This window comes from Toxotes jaculatrix, chromosome 5 (genome assembly GCF_017976425.1).
Source record: "Toxotes jaculatrix isolate fToxJac2 chromosome 5, fToxJac2.pri, whole genome shotgun sequence".
Classification (NCBI taxonomy): domain Eukaryota; kingdom Metazoa; phylum Chordata; class Actinopteri; family Toxotidae; genus Toxotes; species Toxotes jaculatrix.
In genome coordinates, this window is record NC_054398.1 from 29,050,522 (window position 1) to 29,077,602 (window position 27,081).

The 27,081-nt window shown below is 44.4% G+C and overlaps 1 protein-coding gene across 1 annotated transcript; it reads right to left on the minus strand.

The window, feature by feature from the left end:
- Positions 1–197: 197 nt before the first annotated feature.
- On the minus strand, positions 198–25,852 carry ambra1b (autophagy/beclin-1 regulator 1b). Its single transcript, XM_041037646.1, has 19 exons — positions 25,574–25,852; positions 22,124–22,329; positions 21,173–21,231; positions 20,689–20,872; positions 18,507–18,679; positions 18,045–18,111; positions 16,239–17,776; positions 15,870–15,956; positions 13,033–13,218; positions 12,352–12,432; positions 12,055–12,155; positions 11,688–11,798; positions 10,872–11,060; positions 10,423–10,577; positions 9,601–9,740; positions 7,846–7,950; positions 6,870–7,057; positions 5,691–5,819; positions 198–4,495 (listed from the first exon to the last, which is right to left on the minus strand). The coding sequence occupies exons 2-19, from the start codon at positions 22,253–22,255 to the stop codon at positions 3,972–3,974; spliced, it is 4,149 nt and encodes a 1,382-aa protein (XP_040893580.1). The 5' UTR covers positions 22,256–22,329; positions 25,574–25,852; the 3' UTR covers positions 198–3,971.
- Between the last annotated feature and the right edge of the window lie 1,229 nt (positions 25,853–27,081).

Here is a 27,081-nt window from a genome sequence, read left to right on the forward strand (position 1 = left end):
GATGGGTTTTTAGAGCTAAAGGTGAGAAAATGTCCCCCTCTGCTGCCCAGGTATGGATCCTGCAGCTGTTACCTGGACTGTGGCTGTTTCATGTCTGTGAATTTAGGAGAAACACTCGAGTCCATGATGAGTGTCACATTTTACACACACACAAACCAACTTTGTGTAGCTATGGTGAGTCTGTGACAGTGTCTGTTATTAGGGTTAGGGGAGTGAATGAGTGAGTTTTAATTCCTCATCAAATCCTTTTCGAATTAAATAAGTGAACAATCAAAGAACTAAAACTCCGGATTTGCCCGATAAATTATTTATTAGCTTTTAATCTAAACGACTACCTGAGTGTGTTTTTACATCACTGTTCACTAAGAAACGCTGAGATTAACAGGAGATAAAAGATCTGAGGAGAGAGTCCATACGAATATTTCACCAGCTGATGTTTCCACACTGAATAATTTGAGCTCCATCAGGTCACAGAGAAACTGTCAAAGCTCTTTAATCACATCAGGTGTGCTGCACGCGCTCAGTCCCACAGAGCAGGGCTCAGGTGACACAGCCATACCTGTTACCTGCTGCCTTGTTGGAAAAACAGTGACCCCCCACACACACACACGCACATACACAGACACAAAATCACCCAAACAACTTGTTTTTAAAATGTTCATTGATCAAGTAAAGCCAGGAGGAGCATTCAGACCAGTTAGTTCTTTGTCACCTGCTGTGTTTGTGTTTCTCTGTCTTACATGCAGCTGCTGTCCTCGACAGGTAGCCCTGGAAACGAGACCCCTGATCTCACCCGGACTAACCTGCAGGAAATAAAGGTTAAATAAAAAGAAAACGTAAACAGCTCTGTCTCGAATCACACAGTGTCTCTGCAAAGCTCCAATCAGGGCTCTCCCCTCTCGTAATCTTCATTTTCATAGGTCCGTTACCACCCCTCCCCACCCCTAAACCCCAAAGCACACATACACAACTTAAATACTATCAGTACATGAACCTCTATGCAGCTTTGTGTGTGGATGGCTAAGCACATGTGGAATAACAATAAAAAAAAGTAAAAGGAAAAGTAGCGCTTGATCAAAAAAATTCAAGTTTCTTCTGCAGGAGCTGGAAGGGAGAGGGGAGGCGGGTGGGGTCAGGGGAAAAGGGTGGTATAGGTGGGGTTTAGTTTGACAGGTCTTTTCCATTACAGGAACTTAACAACCTGGATCCTCCTCAGGAGTCCAGTGCAGGTACTTTATGGGGGAAAACCTGCAGCAGCTGGACCTGGACCAGCAGTACAGTCAGTAACACAGGACACACTGCAGTGTAGATTTGTTCAGTGTGGGGGGGGGGTTAAAGCTGAATTAATTCATCATCTCCAGGAGCTGAAAACTGTTTCCAGGCAGCAGCATGGCGGCCCTCAAACACACAGTCTCTTCACCATCACTCCACACTTCAGCTCTGAGACCTGACGTCTCATTTCTAACGCAAGTGACAGAGACCTGAAAGCAGAAAGCCCAGGTTCTGTCCCAGAGGCAGGAAAACCTCCTTTGAAACTAAAAACTGGAACAGAGCCTTTCTTCACATATTTCGAAAAGATGACGGTAGTTTTCTGAAACACAATGTTGTTGTGTAGTCTTTGTGTGTTTAGTGGCCTTTATCAGACACCATTTCCCATGAGCCCAAGGTGTTTTTGGGCTGCACAGCAGAGACGTCAGAGAGGCGTCTGTAGTTGTCTTTCACAAAGTGACCTTAGCTGAACTGGTAAAATGGAAGGTTTCAGTCTCTCGTAGCAGCTGCTGTTGTGGAGCTGATCTGCCTGAAAACACAGGAACAAGGTTTTCAGCTCCACGGGGGGAAAGAAATCCCTAAGAAGAGAGTGCGTTTAGGTCTGGAAGCAACACCGTGACTCCGGTTCTATAAATATACTGATCAGAGTGATCAGAAACTATAAACAGTGCATGGGGAGTCACACGTTTTACAGTGTCTGGTCTGGTAGTGTGATAGTAAAACACTAAAATAAAGACAGGAAACAGGAAACTTGACTTTGTCTGTTTCAGGCTTCAAAAGAAGAGCAAATGTTTGTGGGATGAAAATGTGACGTGACTGGACTAACTCAGGACAGAGCTGAGCAGCAGAACCTGTCCTGAGGGACTCGGCTGGCTCTGGAGAGCTGATCTGGAGTCAGTGTCACAGTGACTCACTTCAGCCGGACTCCCGCTGCTGTGGGTGGGGCTTGTCAACGTTCACACACTGATGTGCAGAAATCATCACTCACTAACAAACCTGAACAAAACGATGATGCTCGTCACAAATATCCCACATATTCTTGCTTGGAAAACACAGCAGCAGAACCGAGAACCGGTTCACAGGTTTCTACAGGTTCAGCTTCTGTGAAGCTCCAGGTAAACGGGGGTTAAGTTCCCGTCGTGGAAAAGAGTGATCAGATGACGTGTCTCTGGCCTTTCCCCACTAAAACACAATACTACACACTCACACACACTCCTCACACAGCTGCAACACACACACACACACGTTCTGACAGGACCACACTCAGAACATGAAGCTCTGTTTGGACCTGGCATCGTCAGCAGATACGAGTCTTGCAGTCTCCAAGGCCAGCTATGTATGAACCTGGTGATCATCAGGTCAACACACAAACTAACACACACACTAACACACTGTGGGTTAGAGCCTCATCCTACATGTCAAGTCAGTGTTCGTCAAACTTCCATCATCTCATGGGATTCATGTAGTCATGGTAACAATAACGCTGATGATGCTGACATGAATTAAAAAGACGTTTAATAAACTCAGGACATGTTCACTGTAACACCTCATTCAACTAAAGCAAGTTTCAAGTCTGTTCTCATACTGTAAAGAAAAGATTGGAAACCAGCGGCTGCTGGAGAAAACTGCAGTGTGTAGCAGAGTGTGTAGCAGAGTGTGTAGCAGCACTCTAGCTAAAATATTTAGTTTTGTTTTAAGACAAACTAAATTTCTGAAAAAAAAAAAAACAACAAAAAAAACACGCTGGTTTTGGAGACTGATGACATCATATCCTGTATTTCTTTACTGCCAGCTCCAAACAGACACACACACACACACACACACACACACAGGCCTCTCTTGGCACCAAACACACCATAGTGCAACTGGGTTGGTGGATGTTTTAGAGGGGTGAGGGGAGTTTGAGCAGGTCATGATGACCCCCCCCTCGTCCGCCCCCAACAGGAAATGGTTCTTCTCCTCTTCAGCCTTTTGAAAACAAATCAATGCATCTGTTTGATGAACTGCAGCATTATTGAAAAGACATGCAGTAGATTCAGTTCGTCCAGTCCCAGTTGTCCATTCAGTCATCTATGATTGATTCTCCACATGGTGGGACACAGTAACATCCCCCATGAGCCGCAGGCTGCCATATAAGGAGTCCGGCCCGGGGCCCACGCGGCCTCAACATGATAACTTCTTTTCAAACATCATAATTACACACGGTACAAAAACAGGCTTCAAAATAAAGTAGTGCTGAATTCACTTTTGAACACTTCAATCACGCACTATTTCACATCAAATTCAACATCACATGGCACCGAATGCAGCACGCTGGAGTAAATGTGTGTGAGAAAGAGATACCCCCCACCCCTGACCCCCGACCCCCGACCCAGCACTCTGATCTTCCATCATGCTGATACTTAAAGAGAAATGAGCGGAGAGGAGCTCAGCGCTAACTGGCCTCCGTTCAAGTAGATGCCCTTTCTGACGAGGAATGATCACGGTTCAGCTTCAGTCCAGTTTTTAAGTGCAGAGGATGTGCACGCCAATGCCACTCTAGGTTTCGGGGTGAGGTGTGGTTCTTGTGTCCCTTCTTTTCCAGGCGGGAGACCCTGTGCAGAGTCGAAGCAGCACCCATTTCTTTGTGAGATAAGGCTTTGAGGAGCGCCCTTTACGAAACCCGTCTGCCAACGCTCTGCTTCTATTGGCCAATGGGAGAACTACCTGCTGTACGGGTCGCCAGGGTAACTGTTGGGGCCGCCGCCGCCGCCACTGCCGTCGGGGAGGGGGCTGTGAGAAGAGGAGGAGGAGGAGGAGGGGGAAGACAGCAGCAAAGAGGAAGAGGAGGGACCTGGCAAGGAGTCGTCGTCCATTCGTCCTCCATCGAACACGTCGTCCATGTCCACGGCCAGAGAGGGCTGGGGGCTCCACGCGGGAGCCAGCTGTTCAGATGGGTTAGAAGCCTGGGGAGGGGGGTACGGCTGTGTCTGGGTGATGAGGAGGGGACCTGAGGAGGAGGAAGGGGCCGTCATGGTGGGGTCAGCTGCAGGCCTGGAGGCCCCGGTGCCCGTCTGGGAGCCGCGGTGGATGCGATGGCTGACGATGATGTTGTTCCCGAAGCCGCCCATGGAGGCCATGGTGGTGCTCTGCTCCCGCTGGACTACAGCTGTCATACCGCCCTCTGCGATCAGCCGGCGAATTCGTGCCAGAGCGTCTTCACCTGTACCGAACTCTGGAGACTCTCCTGGACCAACGAGAGCAGCAACAGAGGTTACATCAGATTTAACGGTTGCAGAAGTCATGTTACACACGTCACAGCAACACACCTGTCATTTAACAACATGTCTGAACAGTTCAAGACAATCTGTCACATTCACCACTTTTCTTTACATTATCACTCCACTCTTATCGATCAGTGTGATAATGGAAATAGAACCAGATGATTTTGGGGAAAAACACATCTCAGTAACTTGACCTGTCTACATGACAACAATCCCTGACACATGAAAATGGGTTCACTAACAACGTTTCAACACATTCTTTGTACTCAGCGCTGTTTATTTTATGTACAATTTGGACTACAAGCTGGAGTGGTCCACAAACACCGAGGTGCTCTATAAAAAAAAAAAGGCCTGAGTCGACTTTATTTCCTTAGAAGGCTCAGGTCCTTCAACGTCTGCAATAAAATGCTCCACATGTTCTACCAGTCGGTAGTGGCCAGTGGTCAGTTGTTGGCACCAGCCTGGCTCCATTAGAGGTGGTGATGAGAGACAGAATGCTTGGAAAGATCAGAGCAATTTTGGACAATGTCTCTCACCCCCTTTTTACAGCATCTTGGACAGTCTGAGGAGCTCCCACAGTAACAGACTGCTGCAGCCCAGATGTTCTAAGGAGCGCTACAGCAAGTCCTTTCTACCTGAGGCCATCAGACTGTATAATACACATGTAGCCTCCAGAACTGTGCACTGAATTTTACTAGAATAATTTACTTAGAATAAGCTCTCTATTTATAACTGTACTGTGTTTGTTGTGTATGTGTGCTGCTGGGACAAACTAATTTCCCTCTGGGGTTAATAAAGTTATCTATCTATCTATCTATCTTTCAGCAGGAGCTGACAAGTCGGGCATCACTCAGCCGTATGGCACGGCCTAATCCAGATGACACCCAGATATATAACATTTCCCTACACTGTGGCTGAAGAGGCCTCTGTCTGTAGGATTCACTTCCACAGACTGAAGTAATAAAAGAAAGAAACATAAAATCAAGACAAAGGACATGAGAGGCAAACCAAAGCTATTTTACCATCAGGTCCAACACTGGAGTATTTTAAAGAGGAGGGGAACTTTACAAATAAAGACCTGGTGTTCAAATTCAACAGATGTTGCCAGGAGCACAGTGTTGGACCAGTGTCAGCAGTGAGGCTGTGCAGGAGCAGTACCAGTAGCTGTGGACGTGTTGGCCTCTGCTGAAGCTTCACCCTGGACACTGTCCTGAGCTCTGCCACTCTGAGACACCTCCAGCTGCCCATGAGCTGCTCCACTTGTGGATGGAGTCTCGGGAGGGACATCTGAGGAGAGAAGGAGGAAGGAGCTGAAGAGAAATTCAGTGAGTGATCCTTTAAAAAAAAAAACTTGTGTCTTTAAACACTAAAAACAAGTGCACCAGGGTTAGATCCTGGGTTCATGTCCACACTGTGTCTTAGTGACTCCTCAAAACTCTTCCATTACATCCAGACCGTACATCGCTAAACAAAAAACAAGCAAATGTCTCAAGTGTTTACATCACATGGAACACATTTAGAGATGCTGGTAAAACTGCAATTACAATGACTGAAAAACATTTGCCTGTCCAAACCTCAAACATATTCAGTGAACCCTCAAAGAATCAAAGACAAGCTGCAAATCTTTTAACTGACTCATCAACTAAATGCAGCTATGTGATTCTTCCTCTTTGCCACCACCACAGTCAGCAGATAAACACACCTGCTGTCGCCTCATGGCACACGTCTGTCTCCTTCATTGTATCGCATGGACTCTGGTAAAATAAACCAACACAATGACCAAATCTGTGTGTTTGAATTTCACTTCAGTGTGGGTTGAACCAGGAAGTCACAGCCTTTGCTGCTCTGCTCATTTTTCCTACGGACAGATTTTGTGTAGATGGCCAAAGGCAGAGGAAAAAATAAGTTTCAGATCTGACGTTATCACACACAGGTCAGGCCTTTCATCTCCTCTACCTCCTCAGGAGTATTGTTTTTATTCATGTTTTCTCGTTAGTTGCATCAGTAATAGGACTCAGAAAATGGTTTGAGTTGCAGATCTGACGAAGTTGTTACAGGTAACACAGTTAATACTGTGCTACATGATGGCAGGCTGCAAGGCCAAAGTATCAACTGGGACTGATGCCTTTGCTTATTTATCACCTACTTTAGTTTAAATTCAGTATTCAGTTGCTGAATTCAGAGAAAAATGTGCGTGTTATTAGCAGGGAGGTCGATAAGATGATGGTTTAACAGTCTGCAGCAGTGGAGGCTTGTGACTGAGCTCAGAACTAATGTAACCTCAGTGCAGAATCTGAATGGAGCTGGTACAGTGGAGATGAGGAGGTATGTCAGTACTCAGAGGAGGCTGGGAGGCGCTGGGCTCTGATAGGTCCCTCTCTGTTTGTGTCTCGGCATTCTGAAGCTGGATGATTGGCGTCTGAGTTCCTTGTGATGTCACTGAAGGGGCGGGATGTCGGGGTTGAAGACCAATCGCGTTTATCAATCCCATGTCTCTGTCCAGTCTCCAGCCAGAGCGATTTGGCCTGAAAATACAAGACAAAAAAACAATTTGTGAGTTTGTAAAGAACAAATTAAAGTAATAATCTCAATATTTTACCAAACACGTGAGCACACACACGCGCACACACATGCACACACACACGCGAGCGCACACACGCATACTCCATACGTGCACACACACGTTCCTCCTCACAGGTCAGCTTCACCTCTGTCTGTGCTGTCAGAGATGTGGAGAAGGTGTGCAGATGGGTGGCTTCAAAGAGCCTGATACAACTGCGACTACGTCCATTGCTGTTATTTTCTAATGTTCAAACTTTTAACTATAAAGACCCAGCAGGAAACACTACAGCGTTCTTCCACTGCAGAGGGAGCTGAACCACATCAGACACTGGCTGTCAAAGACCAAAAAAATCAGCTGGGAATTAAAAATCAGTTCACAGGTTTTACCTGATGAAGGTCTGAGGTCTGAAACGTGGTAAAGTCAGTACAAGTGATCGACACGGAGTTGGGTTTTTGGCTTCTTCTTTCACAACTGTTACCCCTCAATCAGACCATGAATGAAACATGAATGAAAACATGAATGAGCTCAGAGAAACAGAGATGACCTGAAAGGATCAACCTCTCGGTTCAGCCCATGTTGATCACTGTGGAGATTTTAAGCTTCTACAGTAGGACTCAGGTTTCATGATTATTATGGTAAAACCATTTACTGGGATATTTTTGGCCACAGCCATTGCTTGAAAATGAAAATCTGGTCCCTACTTATGTGACACAAGCAGGAAGTTTAAGGGAGAAGGCTGAAGGCTCTCACCCAGGTCTGTCAGAACCACGGGTCCGGCTGGTTCCACTGTTGTTGACAGAGAATAAAGGTTCACTGCCCGACTCTCCGGTGCTCTCACCATCACTGCGATAGAACCTACACACACACAGACACACACACACACACACACACACACACACACCACTCGTTAATTCACTTCCATTCAGGAAGTCTTAAAAGCAGAGGAGGGATTTCTTCGTGGAATCACACAGACCATGACCTCATTAAACACGCTAATTGAGCTTCTCCAATTAATGGTCTTCCTGTTCAGATTGACCATTAGGATAATCACATCAGTTAACTCCTCACTGTGGAGGGGGTGGAAGGGAAGCTCTCTGCAGCTCGGAGGGAAAACCAAGGAAAGGACGGCTGAAGACAGCCCCAAGTCCAGCACCTGTTCTTCAAGTTAGTGTGGAAGTCAGTTCAGGAAAGGAAGAACCCCAAGTGATTAAAGATCAGATTAGATTCTTGATCAGAGAGAAGCAGGAGAGCAGGGTCGTTATTTATCAAACACTTCAATTCATTCTCAGGTGACACATTTTTGTTGCTACTTTCAGAATTGTGAATAAAAGAAATTTACCAACTGTTTAAACTTCCGACTGTTCTGACCTGACTCCACTCTGTGCCGCAACGTGACATTTTAAACAAGAGCTACAATCTTTAACATCATCATACACGTCTTATGATGGAAAGGAGAAGAGAGCAGACAAACACTGTGTTAGTGCTGCACGATTTGATGAAAACGTGCGATTGCGATTATTGGGGACAATATTGCGATTACGATATTATAAATAAATGGTTTCATGAGTCCACTTGCTTGAATATCAAGGACAACACAGAATAATGATAGTTTGTGTATTTCTCAACTCAAAACATACATGACACACAAAAAAATACAAAACCTGAAGATTACACTGTTTGTTCCAAATAACGTAATATAAAGAAATAAATAAAAGTTTGAAAATAAAGATATTTTCAAAATGTATCCGTGATTGTTCTTTGTGGTTCTTTCAGGCAGTTTTCAGTTTTATCTTTCACGTTACTTGGTTGGGCTTTTATTTGCATGCACTCGTTGAATTTTTCTCTGTGTTGTCTCAAATGTTTATACAGATTGGTCGTATTACCTCGGGATGTAGTGACTTTAGCTTTGCAGGTTTTACACAGCACGTCTTGCTGTTCACGGTCGTCATACCTGAATCCAAAGTATCGTCATACAACAGAAGTAGCATTTTTTTTCGCCACCAACTCTGCTTGTCCCTCGTGTTCCTCCTCAGCGTCCAGCGTTACTGCTGTTTGCTGAAAGCCGGGTAGTCACGTGACCATACCTGCGGCTGCCCACAGCGTGTGGATGTGCCGTCAATTACTCCACATTGGTTTACATTTAATCGCAGCCTTTTATGCGGTTATGTAATCGCACAGCGTGACATCGCGATTGCGATTAGATTAATCGTGCAGCACTACACTGTGTTACTGTCACTGTGTCGGCTGTGCAGACGGGATGATCATGGCGTTTCACAGTTTCATAATTTTGTCTCAGACATATTTGTCTCACATCATTATAATCTGTACTTTGTCTCTCTCTTCCCGGGAATCTTCCTTCTTCTTGCTGATATTGAAACTTGATGAATAAATCTCAATCCTGCTCTGAGGTAGCAGAGGAACAGATGTAACAGGTCTGTCCGTAAACAGAACTTTAAAAACATAAACTATCAATGAGCTTCTGTTTTGAACGTGCTGGAGACTCACACGGGCCGGCAGATGACCAGGTCTCCCTTGTTGGTTCCATAAGCCAGACCCATCCCAGGGTCCGGAAGCCAGCGAGCCGAGTTGATACTGACATGGCGCCTCTGGTCTGGAGCCATGGGGTAAACCACATTGAACACCATCTGAAACACAGCAGCAGGTTCAACACAAACTGACAACACACACACACACACACACACACACGTGTTCAACAACTGTATCTGCATGGACACACAGCAGCAGTTGATAAAGTGGATGTGTGGAGAAGTAAAACTGGAGTCCGTTCAGATTTTTCCCTGCAGGAGCAGCGATGGTCTCAGAATTCAAAGAAAAGATAGACACTAAAAACTAAATGTTGCTTTTGAATGTAATTTGTTTAAATGCTGAAATGTTCAGAGTAAAATGATTTTCATTATCACTTCAATTTTAATTACTTTTTATGTAATCAATGTAACTCCCTTGTCAATAAAATGTCAGAAAATAGTGAAAATTGCAGCTCCTTTCCCAGCTCAAGGCGTCCGTCTTTCGGTGACCAACACTCTAAATATACACACAACATGCATTTTCATTAGTTACTGGTTACTTTCGAAGAATGAATTCAAATGTACTGTTGTGAAATGCATTCGATAAAAAAATAAACTACAAGAAATGAAGCAAAATGTTCAAGAAAGTGAAGATGAATGTTTCGCGTTTGTGTTGCACAGAGCAGATACACACTAGTAGCAGAATTAGCAGAGCTGTCAGAACCAGTGGTTGGTAACTGACAGAGCAGTAAGAGTAAAGTAACAACCTGGACCTGGTTGAAGAGTGCGTGTACTGTCTCACCCTGATAGAAGTCTCTCCTCCGTGTGGCTGTTGCAGGCGGAAGACTTGCGCCACCATATGGTCGGTTGTGGGATGCAGCAGGATCCTGCGAGAGGCCAGGCCCACCATCACGTAGCAGCCCATGGGAGACAGGCTGACAGAGATGGCATTAGGACCTGTTGAAGGAAAATACCAAGCCCGTTCATTACAAATGAGAAAGAAATGATAATAACAGATTGTTAAGAAATTACAAAAGAAAAAACATGACATGAAAAATAAATTTATACAACTTGGATTTTTTTATTGTCCCCCTGGATTTAGCAATCTCTGCGTAACTAGGGTAATAAAAGTTCAAAATGCAAAATCCAAACTGACACAATCTACAAAGTCTTTGGAGGTCCCTGTGTCAAACATAATAGCATATTTACAGATTTTGGAGATAGAAGCTTCACTTGAGAGGGATACCATACCGAATCTCTTGGTGTACAGCATCTCTCCCAGGTTGTGTGGAGCCAGAGAATAGATGGCCAGGATGCCCTCGTCTGGAAAACCCCGCTGACTGCTGGGAATGAAGACAGCCAGCAGCTGGCCGTCTGCAGAGATGTCGCAGCTTGCGTCGTTGTAGATCTTACAGTTTGGCACCAGAACATTGACTGAGGCTGGACAGGAGAAAAATAAACAAAATCACATCTCTCTTCAGCATTGCCTCCAGATTCTGGTCTTCAGTAAACCTCTGAAGCAGCATTTAGCTCCATCGTTTCTGACACATTAAAATGAAAGAATGTCTAATCATTCAACATTAGAAGGACTTTTTTTGGGACATTTTATGTCCTTATCATCATGTAGACAGTAGAGAGATGATGGGAAATGAAGGGAAGGAGGGAGGTTCCTGTGCTGGGGACATTACAGTTTATGGTGTGCACTTTGACGCTGAGGCCACGAGGGTGCCCCATCATGGGGAGTTATAACAGTTCAACCAAAGAGTTTTTTCATGTAAAAGATTTCAGAGGCCTGATGAAGTGATATATCCAGGATTTCCCGTTGTAGAAAGAAAAACAAAAAAAAAAACCCCAAACAAACTAAATTTTGTCTAAATGAATGAAAAATGCTATCCCTTTAATTCTCTGGTGGCTCCTCGGCTTTTGAACCACTGATTTAAATCATCATATGACACTAAATGTCTACTAAACGCATTTATGGACGCAGACATATACAGTCCTTAAAAGATTAGCAGCTGGTTGATGCAGGGCGACATTCTGAAAAGCGCAGGGTCCGGGTTGTTGTACCATTGCTGATCTCAGGCAGGTCAAATTTGGTGAAGTCCCACCACTGCAGACGGTAGGTGGTGTTTGCGATGTTGCTTGCGACGGCAGACTGACCGTCCCCAATTGATGCCCCTGAGAAAAGACAGGTTCTGTCAGTTTTAAACACTTGGCATATTCAACCAAAGGAGAAATGAGAAACAGAAAGGTGAACAGCTGGTCAGCTGGTCACTGATTAGGTCTTTTAACAGTCAGCTTGACTTCAGGGCTGAGAATCCCAGTTTGGGTGGTAAAGCAGAGAAACTGAACCATATGAACCAAATCTCATCAGGATTTGTCTGGTAGCTCGTGGTGAGTTTCTAATACCATGGTGCAAACTGTGTGCGTTTACCAGCGAGTACTCTGTTGACAGAGGAGTGTGTGGCCAGGCCGGGCTGCCCTCTCTCATGGAAGATTCCAGCATAGGGCAGGTACTCAGGGAGGAGGAAACGCCTGCAGAAGAGCAAACAGACAAAATATAAAACTATAAATGATTTCTGAATTTAAATTCTGCACGCTCAACCATGAAAACTGAAACCACAGAGCATCAAAACTTGCTTGTCCACGACATCTTCTGAGCTGAGTTAAAAGCTGAGAACAGGCTCTGCAGACAGTTCTGCACGGAGGAAACAGCTTACAGTTGACTCACCGTGGCACAAAGCGGCCCAGTGAGGGTGCAGACATCCTAGCATTGCGTGGAGTCCTGTGCCTCGCCCTGTCTCCATTATCACTGGAAGAAAGAAAACGGTAAGGCTACACGGACGAACAAGACTATCAACACTGCTTTCACACACAGGACGTGTCACAACAACAAACTCGACAGACAGAACTAAAAACATGTAACAGTACAGCAGTACTGACTCCACCGCACAGGTAACTGAAGACTCAGTGTTCTCATACACACACTCTGCTTTATCATCATTTTACTGATTCTAAGTCATGTTTGCCTTTGCTGTCTCTTATTTGTCTCTTTATTGCCTGTGTTTTATTTTAAACTCTCGATGACAGTGTTGTGTTGTGTATATCACTGTCCATAGGACACACCTGACAAAGACACCAGCTCTCAGTGAGTTTGCCTGTATAAATAAAGGTTTCATTCAAAGTGCAAAGGTCTGGACCTGTTCTGTAAAACTTTATGAGTGTGACGTCAGTTTAGACAGAATAACAGAATAACACCAGCTCTGCTGAGTTTTGTGCTAAGAAAACAGTTTTTTTTTTCTCCTTTTGACTCAGACAGTGTCCACAGCCGCTCTGATGAGGCTCTGTACGCACTGAGTAACGTACGAAAATCAGGTTTGACCAATGTTAGAGAATGCAGGATGAAACCTACTCCAGCTCCTCAAAGTCCACATCACTGTTGTCCATGGAGCTGGACGGGTTGCTGGCAGGGCTGTCTGATGAAGATGACATGGCCCGCAGGCGATTCTGTTGGTAACGAAGTGAGCGCTGGCGAATGCTGTCCCGTCTGGAGAGATACTGGATCATTCTCTGGGCGTAGTAAGCAGCAGGAGAAAGCCTGTTCAGTGGAGAAGAGAACCTCAGGTTCATTCTTTTAACAGCAAACTTAAAAAGTAGGTGTAAAAGGTGTGACAGGGTTATTCAGAAATCTGACAGCATATGACTGACATCAGAAACAGTTTCAGTTTCAAATCTCCCCATAAAAGGAAAAACCTAAAACTGTCTGATCTCTAGCTTCCTCCCTAACCTCAGAACCAGTGAGTTTTTACATGGGGAAGCATCACGTGCCTATAAATTCAATGACCCCTGGCACAGGAAGTCCCTCTCTAATCCACTGTTCGGAGAAGTGTGTGCACTGCAGAACCTGTGCAGTTGGCGTTCATTTAGCAGAAACTTGGCTGAGACGTCAAAGAGAAGTCCCACAGCTCAGTTTGAAAATCACTTAACAAAGCAATTACAAGGATGTATTAACTTGTAAAACAGAGGGAGCTTTTCCAGCCACTGTGCCTGCTGACTGTGCAGTTTATACAATGACAAGGCACAAGCCTTCATCGCACCACTGATTCAGGCTCTGCAGAAAATGGCCACCACAAAAATCTTCTTCTAACATAGGGGTGGGCGATATGGCAAAAATATCACATCACAATTTTTTAATGGTAAAATCACGATCACGATTTTATCACAGTTCATTTTTAAAGTGAAGTTAATTTAGAACCAAACTATTCTCTATGTAAAAACTTAGCCCTAAAGATAAAAGAGTCACCTCTTTCCACCGTTTGCTCCTTCTCTCACACAGCGTGCTTTTATCAAAGGCTTGTGTTATAGTTGGTTGTTTCTGTGTAATGTCTTTAGCTGTTACCACTGATGTGTGGTTGGCCTCGCTGCTTGGCTCTCAGCTAATTGTTTCGGATGCTGCCTCTTCAGGTGGTTAAAGAGGTTCATTGTGTTGCCATCCGAAGCACGAACCTTCTCTGTGCAAACTTTGCAAATGACAGTTGTTTGCGCTTTGTCGTTTGGAGAAAACCCAAACCAGTTACGCAGTGTTGGGGAGTAACGGAATACATGTAACGGCGTTACGTATTCAGAATACAAATTCTGAGTAACTGTATTCCATTACAGTTACAGTTAAAATAGATAGTATTCAGAATACAGTTACATTGTTGAAATCAATGGATTACGTGACGATACTTCTCTGTTTCACGACTTTATATTTATTCTCTAAATGAACGAAGGCAACCCGATGCGTTTCCCAGAAGCCCCAGCTCCACAAAAACAAATGTAAATAAACGAGCTATTCGCCTGATCAGTCGGTCAGAATGGAGTCGGACGAGGAGCAGCAGGAGCGAGAGCTTGAGCCGCAGCCGGCAAAACAGAGCCGGGACAGGAATGCGCTGGCCAAGACAGAAACCGTATTCCGCGTTACGTATTCTGAGTACGTAACGCCGTTACATGTATTCTGTTACTCCCCAACACTGTCCATACGAATGAAGTGGAGCTCGTTTTGGGGACCAACTCCAAGTTTAAAAAAAAAAATGGTGAAGTATGAGCACTGCTCATACTTCACCATGATTGGTTGGTCATGTTCACGTGAAGCGGGCTGTTAGTTGCCCAAGGGAAAAAAACTTCTCATGCGTCTGTGCGCAAGCATAGAGCTGCAATTAATAGAATGTGCCCTATAGACGATAATACGATCTCTCTCCTCTGGCAGATTGTCAACACTTTCTAATCCTTCACGATCTAATATCGTCATATCGCACACCCCTATTCTAACAACTTTAATCATGACAGAAAGAAACAAGCCCAGTTGGCATATGTGCATATGAGTAATGGTATATAAAATTAAATCCTCAGCAGACAGGAAGCCCTGTTCACTTCAACATCTGTGAACATTTCAGCATTCAGCAGTACACGAACTCTGCAGGGTCCTATAGGTTTATCTGTATTTTTTATTCAGCAAGAAAGTAAGCACAGAGAAATATGAACAAAATGAAGCTTCAGCTTCTGTTTAGTTGTTAGTCTCAAGCATTCCATATGGTTTATGCTTATTTGCTTGTTGGGAGAAAAAAACAAAAAGAAATCTCACCTGAACCAAATCAAATGATTTGTGAACATGACATGAACTGCAAATGGCCAATGACTTAAAAAAACATCCTTCAAATTCCTGGCTGGCTCAGGTAAATGAAGTATGTTAGCGTACCTGGCTGGATCAGGGTAAATGAAGTGTGTTAGCGTACCTGGCTGGATCAGGGTAAATGAAGTGTGTTAGCGTACCTGGCTGGCTCAGGTAAATGAAGTATGTTAGCGTACCTGGCTGGATCAGGGTAAATGAAGTATGTTAGCGTACCTGGCTGGCTCAGGTAAATGAAGTATGTTAGCGTACCTGGCTGGATCAGGGTAAATGAAGTGTGTTAGCGTACCTGGCTGGCTCAGGTAAATGAAGTGTGTTAGCGTACCTGGCTGGATCAGGTAAATGAAGTGTGTTAGCGTACCTGGCTGGATCAGGTAAATGAAGTGTGTTAGCGTACCTGGCTGGATCAGGGTAAATGAAGCGTGTTAGCGTACCTGGCTGGATCAGGGTAAATGAAGTGTGTTAGTGTACCTGGCTGGATCAGGGTAAATGAAGTGTGTTAGTGTACCTGGCTGGATCAGGGTAAATGAAGTGTGTTAGTGTACCTGGCTGGCTCAGGTAAATGAAGTGTGTTAGTGTACCTGGCTGGATCAGGGTAAATGGGGTGGTCTCTTGATCCTGACATATCGTAACGGGACAACGATAAAAGAGATGATTCCAACAGTCGCCTGTAAGAAAGAAACAGACGGACAGATGTTATGACAATTACTGAATAAAATTCTTAACATGAATGTTAATGTTTAATTTAGTATTTTGGCTAAAAGCAGATGTTCAGCAGAATGTCAGCCATTAATGGTTGATAGGCTGTGAAACAGATGTCAACCTTGCCTTATAATAGGATTAACCCAAAGCCTGATTCAATACTCAATCATACTTGTGACCCACTACTGTGACTGTTTGTAGAGTGTTCATTCACTAACAATCAAAGTGAGGACAAGGAGACACTGTACCTCCTGAGGGAGTCCTCATCTGGGGGGTCAACAGGCATTTCTTGGCTTAAGGCCTCCGGTGGCTCTGCCGACCGTCCGGCAGCAGCCTGTCGATACACCCTCTCCCACTGCGCTGTGTCCTGGTTGTACACCAAGCCCACCGTCTGCTCTCCAGGCTGGCTAGAGGACGGGGCTATCGGGAAGGCCACTGTTGCGGCTCCTCCACCTCCAGGGGGAGGTGGCTGCTCGCTGGGATCCGGAGGCGCCCTCCTCTCCTGGGGTTGGGCTTCTAGTGTTCTCCTGCTCTCTTCAGGCTGCCAAGGGGAAGAAGAAGCAGGGAAGGAGGAGGAGGAGGAAGAGGAAGAGGAAGGCTCCAGAGTGGAGGCAGAGGTGGAGGAGGCCTGGCTGGTGCGCTCCCAGCGCTGAGAGTCATGATTGAAGGTCAGTAGGTTGTGGCACGCCCGGCAGCGGTTCAGATGGCCTCGGGAGGCTGGGGGAGGAACATTGTTCTCCAGGCTGTGGGAGGAAGGAGGGGGAGGGAGAGGAGGCTGGTAGTGGATGATAGTAGGGGTGGAGGAGGAGGAAGATGAGGAAGGCCCAGGTCTGTCTGGGTCCATGTTATTATTCAGCAACTCTTGGCTCTGGTCCTGGCTTCCGTCCACCATGCCACCCCCTAAAGGCGGCTCCAGGTCCTGCATGCGGTCAAACTCCATGAAGTAGCGACTCAGGTTGCACTGCAGGACATTGCGGAAGGAGGCTGTGTTGCTGCGAGAGCCGTCCCAGAATGGGTGGTGCCCGCTGCTTGTACTGGCAGCATCTCGGGTCCCAGACTCTCCTTGTTGGGGGAAACCCCGTCCTTCAGTAGCAGAGGTGTAGACAGGGGACTGAGAGGAGCCATCCTGCTGACGGAGCACTGAAAGAAGGCTGATGGAGGAGGAGGAGGAGGTTCTGGGAGGCAGCATGCCTGGACCGACCCCCCCCTCCCTCATGCTCAGCAGGTTGCGAGTCCAGTCAGGTCCTGGTCTGGAGGTGGAGTGCAGCTCGATGCCGCTTGGTGCAGTGGGATTAAGAGAAGTGCCGGCGCTGTAGTAGACTGAGGTAAAGGCTGAGGGTCGTTCTGTGGGCTGTCTAGGCTCCGTACGGGCCGATGAGAAACTGGAAGCAGGGGGAGGCTGGGGAGCGTCACATGACACCCTGGGATCAGAGGGGGTCCCAGAGGAACCACTGACGGCCAGGGAAGGGTTGCGATTTACTGAGCAGCGACTACACAGGCAAACCATGCCCAGGTGTTGCGTGCAGCCAGGGAAAGGAGGCCCACGTTCAGAGCTGGGGTACTGGGCCAGGGGCATGCTGGGAGATTCTCCGACATTGCTTCCATTTTCACCAAGAGGGCGTGGCTGCTCGCCTCCCACCTGAGCCCCTGGGGAGCGAGACGACAAGATATGGAGGAAGTTGTGGAGGATGGGTGTGCGGCGAACCGGCTGGGTGGGCAGGAAAGAGCGCTGACGGAAGTGAGGCATCTCAACACTGTCCATAGGAACCTCTGAGTCCTCCTCATTCTGTAAGACAGAAAAGTGGAGTTAAACCAGTAAACAGGCTGGGAGGATATAAGAGCTGATACTAATTTACAGACGTGCCAGTAGTGGTGTAAAGGTGCGTCTGAGGTCATGTAGAAACAAAATCACCGTAACTCAGTTTGTCCCCCACAGTGAAGTGACAAGATTCACTTTCCAGCTCTGAGATGCAGAGTCAGCACGCATCGCAAAAATAAGTTAAACCAATAATTCTATCAAAAGTGTTTGTGGAAGCACAGTTCAGAGCTCTTACCTGCTGATTGGATGGGTTCACTATCGCTGTCAGCAGGTTGTGACCCAGAGGGTCAAACCTGACCAACCTGAAACCAATACATGTGGACAAATAAATGACAAAGGAAAAAAAAAAAACAAAGCTCTGTTGATGTTTTAATAGAAACTGTCAACTTTAGAGTCACACTGTTTATCAGTCTACACAATTTAATTATCAACGGCTGATCTATGGGATGTGAAGCATGAATCAAACATTTACGTCCTAAAATAAAACACAGTGTTGTTAAATTTTAATTAGTATGTTATTCTATGTTATTTTGAAATGTGGTCTGTTCATATGGGAGCACTTATGCAGAGTAAGACTGGGGCATTACGGTCAACCAGGAACCGTAAATGCTTACCCCTACTCTCTAAACCTCACTAGTTAACCCTTAAGGCTGCCGTGATGGGAAGCAATTCATCACAGTTGCTCTGTTTAACCCACCGGACTCTCTCCGTGTCACTGCCCGTCTTCACCACGGCAAAAGGCTCGGGTTGGCTCCAGTCCCAGAAGTGGAGCTCGTTGTTAGTGGCGATCAGGAGGAGCTGAGCAGTCGGATGGAAGGCCAGGGAAGCAATGGCAACATTGCTCTCTGTGAACCAACTCTCACTCCCACCCTGTGGAAAGAACACACACTGTTACTCCTGTTATCACATCTAAAACATGAAGAAGGTCATTGTCTTAAATTACAATCCTCTCATTTTCAGCAAAAGCAGTTTTGTATTTTACACTTTTCACAGTTTTAAGTGAAGCGTCTAAGGACTAAGTCTATGTGACTTAAACAGTAGTGATGGGTAATATTCAGCCTGCAGAAAATCTCGAGAGCAACAGCAGAGCAAACATTAAGAGGAAAAACATCATCTGTCAGTTTAAGTCAAAAGAAGCAGGTAAAGGATGGAGGTCTGTCGTCCTGACGTCCTCTGCCTCCACCTCACACTGAATACACATCCAATCATTTACATGTGGTAAATAATGCTTTGCAGCTGTACTTGAATACAACAACCTTTCATCAGTCATTTAGAAATGTCAGTCCAGTTCATCACACAGCACAGCTGCTGTCATTAATCATAACTAGTGCTGTGCGATATGGGAAAAAAATTATATCCCGATATAGGTAATTTTATATCCCGATAACGATATATATCCCGATATAGAATTTCTTCTTAAAATTATATATATCCACACAAGAATGCAAATTTATCTTATCTTTTTTCCTTTTCTTTTATTAAACAGTTTTAAAGATTGAAACAATGAAGTCTTTTTGTTAGTTTTTTTACTGGTCAATTAAAAAATAAATTAAAATGTAATATATTAAATGAACAAATACCATTCAGAAATATCTGATGTTGTAATCAGTTTTCAAGTAATGCAATAAAGTGCAAAGAAATAAAGTACAGTAACAGACCCACTCAGATACAGTATTCAGTTTTCAAGTAGCGCAATAAAGTGCAAAGAAATAAAAAAGCCCTTCTTTTCAACAGTGTATACTGGGACCATGTTGACACATATGAATTTAGATATAGCATCTGTAATTTCAATGTGTCTGCGGGAATCCTTGTCATACGCAGTACCTTTAAACATCGACACTTTGATGCTTGTTTGCGTGTTTTTCTTTTCGTCAGTTTCAGGTTTCGTGCTTTGCTGCATTTTTTGACTCTCCGTGTACTGTTCAGCATGCCTTGTCTTCAAATGATAGAAGAGATTAGTAGTGTTCGAGTCGCGAGTACCGACCTCTTGGTGGCATATTTTACATATCACCTTGTTTTGGTCGATGTCTGTCTTTTTATATCCAAACCAAAACCACACAGCGGAGTTCCTTTTCCCTCGTTTGGGGACCAATTCCTCCTCTGTCGGTTCGACGTTTGTTGTGCACTCCATCCCTACGACCATGCTACCACTAGCGGAATCCATAACTAGCTCTCATGCAAATGGAAAACAGTGAGCAATCAGCCCGCATGGTCAACAGTCAGCTGTAAAGGTGTTCGTGTCGTAAAATGCTGCCGAAAGCGGCAACACAGCTGCAGTTACATTATCTGAGCAATTACAGCCCATACACGTTAAATTACGATAAAAGCGATAGAGGACTGTATCGTACATTTTTCTATCGTATAACGATATATATCGTACTATCGTACAGCACTAATCATAACAGAGATCATAACATAACGAGTACGCGGGACATCCCAGAGGCTCAGTAACAACTTCCTGTCTACACTGTGTTTATAAGGCTCGACTGACTCATTGAGTTGTTTGACAGCACAAACAGAAAAACCTGTAAATGAGAAAAACTGTACTGTGACTTCTCTCTATCTACAAGTATGAAGAAAGGAGCTGTGTTGTTTGTGTATCACTGAAGTCAGCTGCTGATAGTCATATAAGCATCTACATAAGTTCAAAAGTCCATGTCAGACCTCAGAGATCAAGCTGCTCTGACAGAAACAGGCAGTTTAAACGTAATGAAGCAGAGGAAAGACTCTGGTCTCTGACTCAGAGGACGTCACAGCGCTGAGGACAAAACCAGCAGGTCCCCTCTGCCTCCACATCTGGAGGACTTGAACCAGAACTTGGTACAGTGCTTCAGAGGAAAGGGTCTACCTGCCATACTACATCAGAGGGCAATACTCACATGTAGGTCCCAGATGCGGACTTCACCATCAAGGCACCCAGAGGCCACCAGGCCGGGTATTGTGGGGTGGAAGGTCACACACCAGGGGGTTCTACGGTGGCCCACTAGGGAGTGCAGGCACTTTCCAGTCTTCACCTCCGTTATGTAAATGTTGTGGTTGACATGTGTGGAAGCCATAAGGGTCCTGTGAGATGCAGAAAGAGTTCACAGGACTATCACGTAAGACAGTATTAATATGACATTTATTACCACTGATAACACAAACAGCTGTCTGCTCTGTGCAAACACACAACGGGCAGGGAAAACGGACTGTGGAAACAACACAGCATTAAAAACAAGATGTTTGCTCTTCCAGCTATGAGGTTCTAAAACAGCTGGAACTGAAAAACTGTTTTGCTTTCACTTCAAAAGTTTATGATTTCAGTTTTGACAGTGCTGCATTTAAAACTGAAACACAGCCAGAGTGATTTCTGGATGTTCTCACCTGTCGGGGCTAAATGCCAGCAGGAACGTTGACCGAGGGCTGTCCGGAAGCTCCACCTTCTGTCAGAGGCACAAACAAACATAAAATAATACAGCTAGTTCCTCAGAAAATAAACATACATTTATCATTATGATATTGTGCTGACAGGATTAAACAAACGGTTCTTCAGCTTTCTGACACTGTGACCCCACTTCTTTAGACTGGACGCAAGCTGTGAGGACTTCAACCAACACTGATTTGTCCTTCTGGTACTGTGGATTTTTAGAGATGTCAGTACCAGTAATTCATAAGAGCCACTGTAAACATCTTGTGACCCCCTCAGATTTGTCGTGGGACCCCTTTATGGCTCGAACCTCCAGGCTGGAAGACACTGAGTATGACAGTACGAAGCAAACCTAAGTAAACCACACAGTCAGCTCCGTGTGCTAATGGAACTGCACACTTTATATGACAGTTAAATAAACCACATACCAAATAAAGACGACAGCAGAACATGTCAAACAAGAATTCATACTCAGCTCTTTTGCTGTATCAGATGGAAAAAACTGTGCTGAGAGTTCTCTACCACCCTGGAGGGAAAGGACAGCCTGCTGGCTGAGATTAAGATTGGGGGGTGGGCTGGGGGGTGGGCTGGGGGGTGGGCTGGGGGGTGGGCTGGGGGGGGGGGGGGGTGTCTTACATTGGAGGACAAGACAATGACATGTTGTTTGCAGCTTTAATGATGCTAAGATAGCAAGCGTTTTCAGTCTGTTTATTGTGAGAGTTTCAGAAAGTCCAGTTTAACGTATGCTCATAAGAGGATTTCACCCACTTCATACGGAGACAACACTCATTTTACTGTTTTTAATTTTTTACTGTTTTACTGCAACAATTCATATGTCTGTTACACACAAAAATATGAGCAAAAACCAGGTGATGAACCAGGTGTATGACCCTGCTCTCTCTCCGTACCTGACTCTGCCATTTCATCCAGCGGACTTTCTCCTCCACCAGCAGCTGCAGGAGCCGCTGCGAGCCAAAGGTCTGCGAGCCTCGCTCCCGATTGGACAAGATGCGGACCGAATTCCTTTGACGGGACGCCATGTTGCTACTGGTGGCCTCGGCTGAATGGCTGCTCACTCCCACTGCCGCCAGTCCGTCGCCATGCAGAGTTTAGGCTGGGGGAGAGCAGAGCAGTTATTCAGTGTGAATATCATGTATTTAAGGAGGATGAACTGGTGTCGGAGGCCTGATCCAGATTAGACCTAAAATATCCCAGAGGACAACGAGAAGCTGAGGTCAGACTGTTTCTACCACGAGCCTGTTCCGTAAAATCACAGACTTCGAATCAAACTGGAAAATCATTGAAATGGTCAAAGTTAGGCCTGTAAGTAATGGTTATTCCACATTAATGGAATAACCATTATTCATTCATGCTTCATTGATCCTGTCGGAGACTCAGCTGTGATCAGTGCAACTCTGAGTGTCCATGTCTGACAGTTTTCCTCAGAGGGAACAGTCCTGCTCCTGATCTCCATCAGAGGAAACTGAATGCTGCTCGGCCACAGGCTGAAACGTCCTGCAGCTAATACTTGGACGTACAACTTCCACCTTCTCTTTACTTGGTGTTTAATTAATTACTGCTAATTCGAAAAGACATTTTATTCATCTATTTATTTTTAAATGATTCCATACAAACACATCACAACAGATTTTAAATTATTTGTTTTCTTTGTTTATTATTACTTTTTGACAACCTTTGTTTTTCACGTTTATTCATTTCGATTTAGGAGAACCAGCAGCAGATGAAACTGTCAAAGCTCCAGAGGAGATTCACTGGTGACAGACACCAGTGAATCTCCACTGTACAGATGCAGTGAGTGTGAACATGGACATGGGTGTGAACAGAAGGATCCTGCCTGTTGATGGCTGCTGAGCCTGCGTTTCCCAAACAATATGTACAATTAGTTTAAATGAATAAATAACATGGTTTGTTACGTTAAACCAGTGGTAAGAAGAAGGGTGAACATTAAGAGTGAACATTACAGTCTGATGTTCACCGCACTGCAGCTGAGGACTAAGAGAAACAGCACATATTCACACTGGACAGGTCTGAAGTGACTCTGTGTCTTGTGAGTAACTTCAGCAGCTTTCCCTTCAGTGGGATTGTTCACTAAGCATCAACAGACTGAAGAGAAGTGAACCAATCACCACATTGTGAACCAAGTGCAGGTGATGAAACATCAGAAGCTCAGTCTGCACGCGCATGCACGCGCACGCACACACACACACAAAACACAGCCTCTCATTGGCTGCACAGCTGCAGTTTGCCTGAACTGGTCTGGGTTTATTCTGAACCTCCACTGAGGCAGAGCCAAATCTCAGACATATCATTCTGATTATTCTGTAGACATGACGCTGCGGGAAAATGTTGAAACACATCTCCATTGACACTTGCAACTAATCATTATCTTTCTAATCAATTAATCTGGTGGTTATTTTCTTGATTAATCGTTTTACTTGTCAGAGAACAGGAAACAGTGGCACATGCTCATCACGTATCACAGAGTCCATCAAAAGATCCAATCTCAGCCTCGGCCCAGTCCCACTGAACACAGACCACCAACCAAAGACAAGTCCCATACTCCTGGGACCACCAAGGCTTTCCGTAATCCACAGAGATTTGCACTGCAGCTGAATTACACATCAGCACATCACACACAGACTTTAGATTTTGCCATGCCATTTATTTTCTATATGTCTTAGAAGGCAGCAGTCTGACAGAGAGAGAAGAATCTGGATCTGCAGACTAACAGGCTAATAAGGTCCAGTCTCTCAGCAGCTTTCATCAGACTGTCCTTGATCCCACCTGGTCCAGCGGAGCAGCTTGGAGGCCAGCAGCAGAGCTCTGCGGTCACACTGCTCAGTTCCCACTGTGAATGTTTTGAATTCTTTGGATCTGTATGAATGTGGAGGAAAGTAGGACTGAGGGGAGACTGGACTTCAATCAACTTTAACTGGGACAAACAAAGTGTAAGGAAAAACATGTCCTCCAGTTTCTTATCCATCTGATTTTTATTGGAACTATCTTATTTATCTAGGAATGTTTTGTTTTGTGATTTGTAGTTCGTGACCATGTTTGCAAATTAGCTGTCAAGCTAACTTCACACCATTTACTCTGATGTTGTCGACATCAATGTTGATTCATGTGCAGTCACATACAGACTACAGATGCACCACATAGTCCATCAACTGAAAATTAATAGACAACTATTTGGATAATCATTGTTGTCATGTATTCATTTGTGAGATACTTTTATCCAAAGTGATTTACAAGTGAAGGACGACACTCAAGCTTCAGCACAGTAGAAGAAGTTGTAAATATGTTTTGCGGGAAAATTATGACGATCAGGTAAAGATGTGCAGAGTAAGTGAGAGTTAGGCCTGTTAGGGTGTTGGAGGTGTGAGGAGAGGAGGTGCTGTATCTTTTCTAAGATTTTCTAAGTAAAAATAACAGATTTGCATTTTCCAGCTTCTGACGATCTTTAGATTCTGGACTGTAACAGGCATTTCTTCCAAATTTCTGACGATTTGTGGACAAAACGAATTATTGATCAAGAAAATATCTGCATATTAATCAATAACAGGCAGCTGAAAATTCACTGTCTGGCACAAAAAGCTTTTTTTTCCCTGTCAATATGACTCAAAAACACTTTTTGAAATTAAGAATATTCCTAAGACAAACTCCACCAACGTCATTCATTCAGACTGAATCATACAAAACAGCTACACTGTCAAATCTGCATAAAAAGACCAAAGTAATACCTGCACCTGAAACATTCAGAACAGCCCTGACAAACATGTCCTCTTTATAAAACATGGGTACATTGGAATTATTAGTGTTAGGGATCATTCTCTGTCCCAAACCATCGACAAGCTGATCAGTTTACACCGTTAATGTCAAATTGTCTAAAGTCTGACTGTCTCACTGAACTGAACACTGAATAAAAAAGAGACATTTAATCAGTCTGTGACGAAGCCACACCAAAACAAACATTTATATCCGATAAAAAAAACAGAGAGATACCTAATACTGAAACACCGCTTTGTTCTCATGTGTGCTTTTATCTGATAATTTGTACTCTGAACAACAAAGCTCCGAACTAAAGACCGGTTTTAAAAGAATCGTTTACAGCCTATTCAGAAGTGAAAACAGGAGATGCTAGTTTTTCAGAGGTAGCTAGCCGAGGAGCTACATTAGCCCGTTCCGGATACAGCTAACAAGCCAACGACCTGGAAAAAGCAGCTCCGAGTTATTTATTTTAAGACTGACGTGAAGTTACGCGCATAAACGCGTTACTAACATATGTTACAACAACAATTGTGTAAAAAGAAGGAATACAACAGCAGTGTGTGGCCTACCTTTCTTTATCCCGTCGCTCCCCGGCTGTGCCATCACAGGCGTGCTAACAGGCTAACAGGAGCTAGGCTAGCTAGTTAGCTAGCGCGGCCAAAAACGGAAAATGTGGCCGCTGCAAATAATAAGCAGTCTGACGCTAACATCGGTGTTTTACGGTTAATCTAATGAATAGCGTCCACTGACATCAATGGACAACATTCATATTATTAGAAGGAGGCGGAGAAAATGATTTTCTAAGGCATTGGTCCAATGTTTCATTAGCTGCCCGACGCCGAACTGCTACTGCGTAACTAGCTAGCTGCTAGCTAGCCACATACACAGGCTGATCAGCAGAGCACCGATTACAACTAATCGAACGGACAGAAACACAAATCTCCATTCACGAAAATGAGAGTTTTTCTGGAGTAATCCTGCGAGGAAATAATAACACTTATCGCAAAGAAAAATTTCTTATTGCTCCATTTTTTCTAATTCTTTTGAATTAAATTCAAGAGAAAACAATGAAAATTGCACCACCAAGACACAACTCTTACATCGACTAGAAACCCTGGAAATAATTGCTGTAATTAGTCTGGATCAGTGGAGAAGTGAAAATGGTTTTATTAACGACGACAGTAAATTTATTCCAACCGCTTAGAAGGCATCCACTGAAACCATCGTGAACTAAAACGTTTTATGAAACATCAACTTCACCAAACACATTTTGAGAAGGAAGTGAACGTGTTAACATACCCAGATCAAACTGTCCATTAGATTCACAAACACAGCAGATTACGTTAGAATAAAACTACTCACCAGTCAAATAACACGATTACTGTTACTGTGACTCTGAAAATCAGTGCAATGACTTGAGGAAAGATGTGACCGCATGCGTAAGATTCAACTATACCAAACGTATGCAAAGTCTGAATGACGGAAAAATATGTTCGTTTGTTTTTAATCACATTTGTAATCTTGGATAATAAAGTGTTTGTATGGAAAAAAACTACATTTATCTGACGGCTGCAGTTACCGGTTGTGACACCTCCTCAAACACAGGTTCTCTTCAGTTGTTCATTCATTGAGATGAGCGTATTCCCACTGCCTCTGCTTTTCATTATAAGTGATCAGTAAGAATCCCACCGTACTGTAGATGTGTCAGCAGTTCATCTGATCTCCGAGTCCTGGGTGATGAGCAAGGAGAAAGCCATCATGACGTGATACATCCTCCTTTGGTGAACAGTAGTTTCATCAGGTCAAAGGTCAAAGCAGTGTCTTTCTGAACAAACCAGGGAAATGGGCATTTTTTTATTGACCAGAATTAAATCAGTAAACAAACAACGGGAAGTATAAACGTTTAAGGTGTCACATGACCAGCTGATGAGCTGTTTTTAAATCCTGTTTAGATGTCCTTTCATACTGTTCAATCTTTCAGTCAAGCACAGATAAACTTGTCTTTTATCATCCTGTGGTTTTTTCATGTAGAATGTGGATGATGAGGTTTACAACTGGATGGATGGAAAACCTGCTC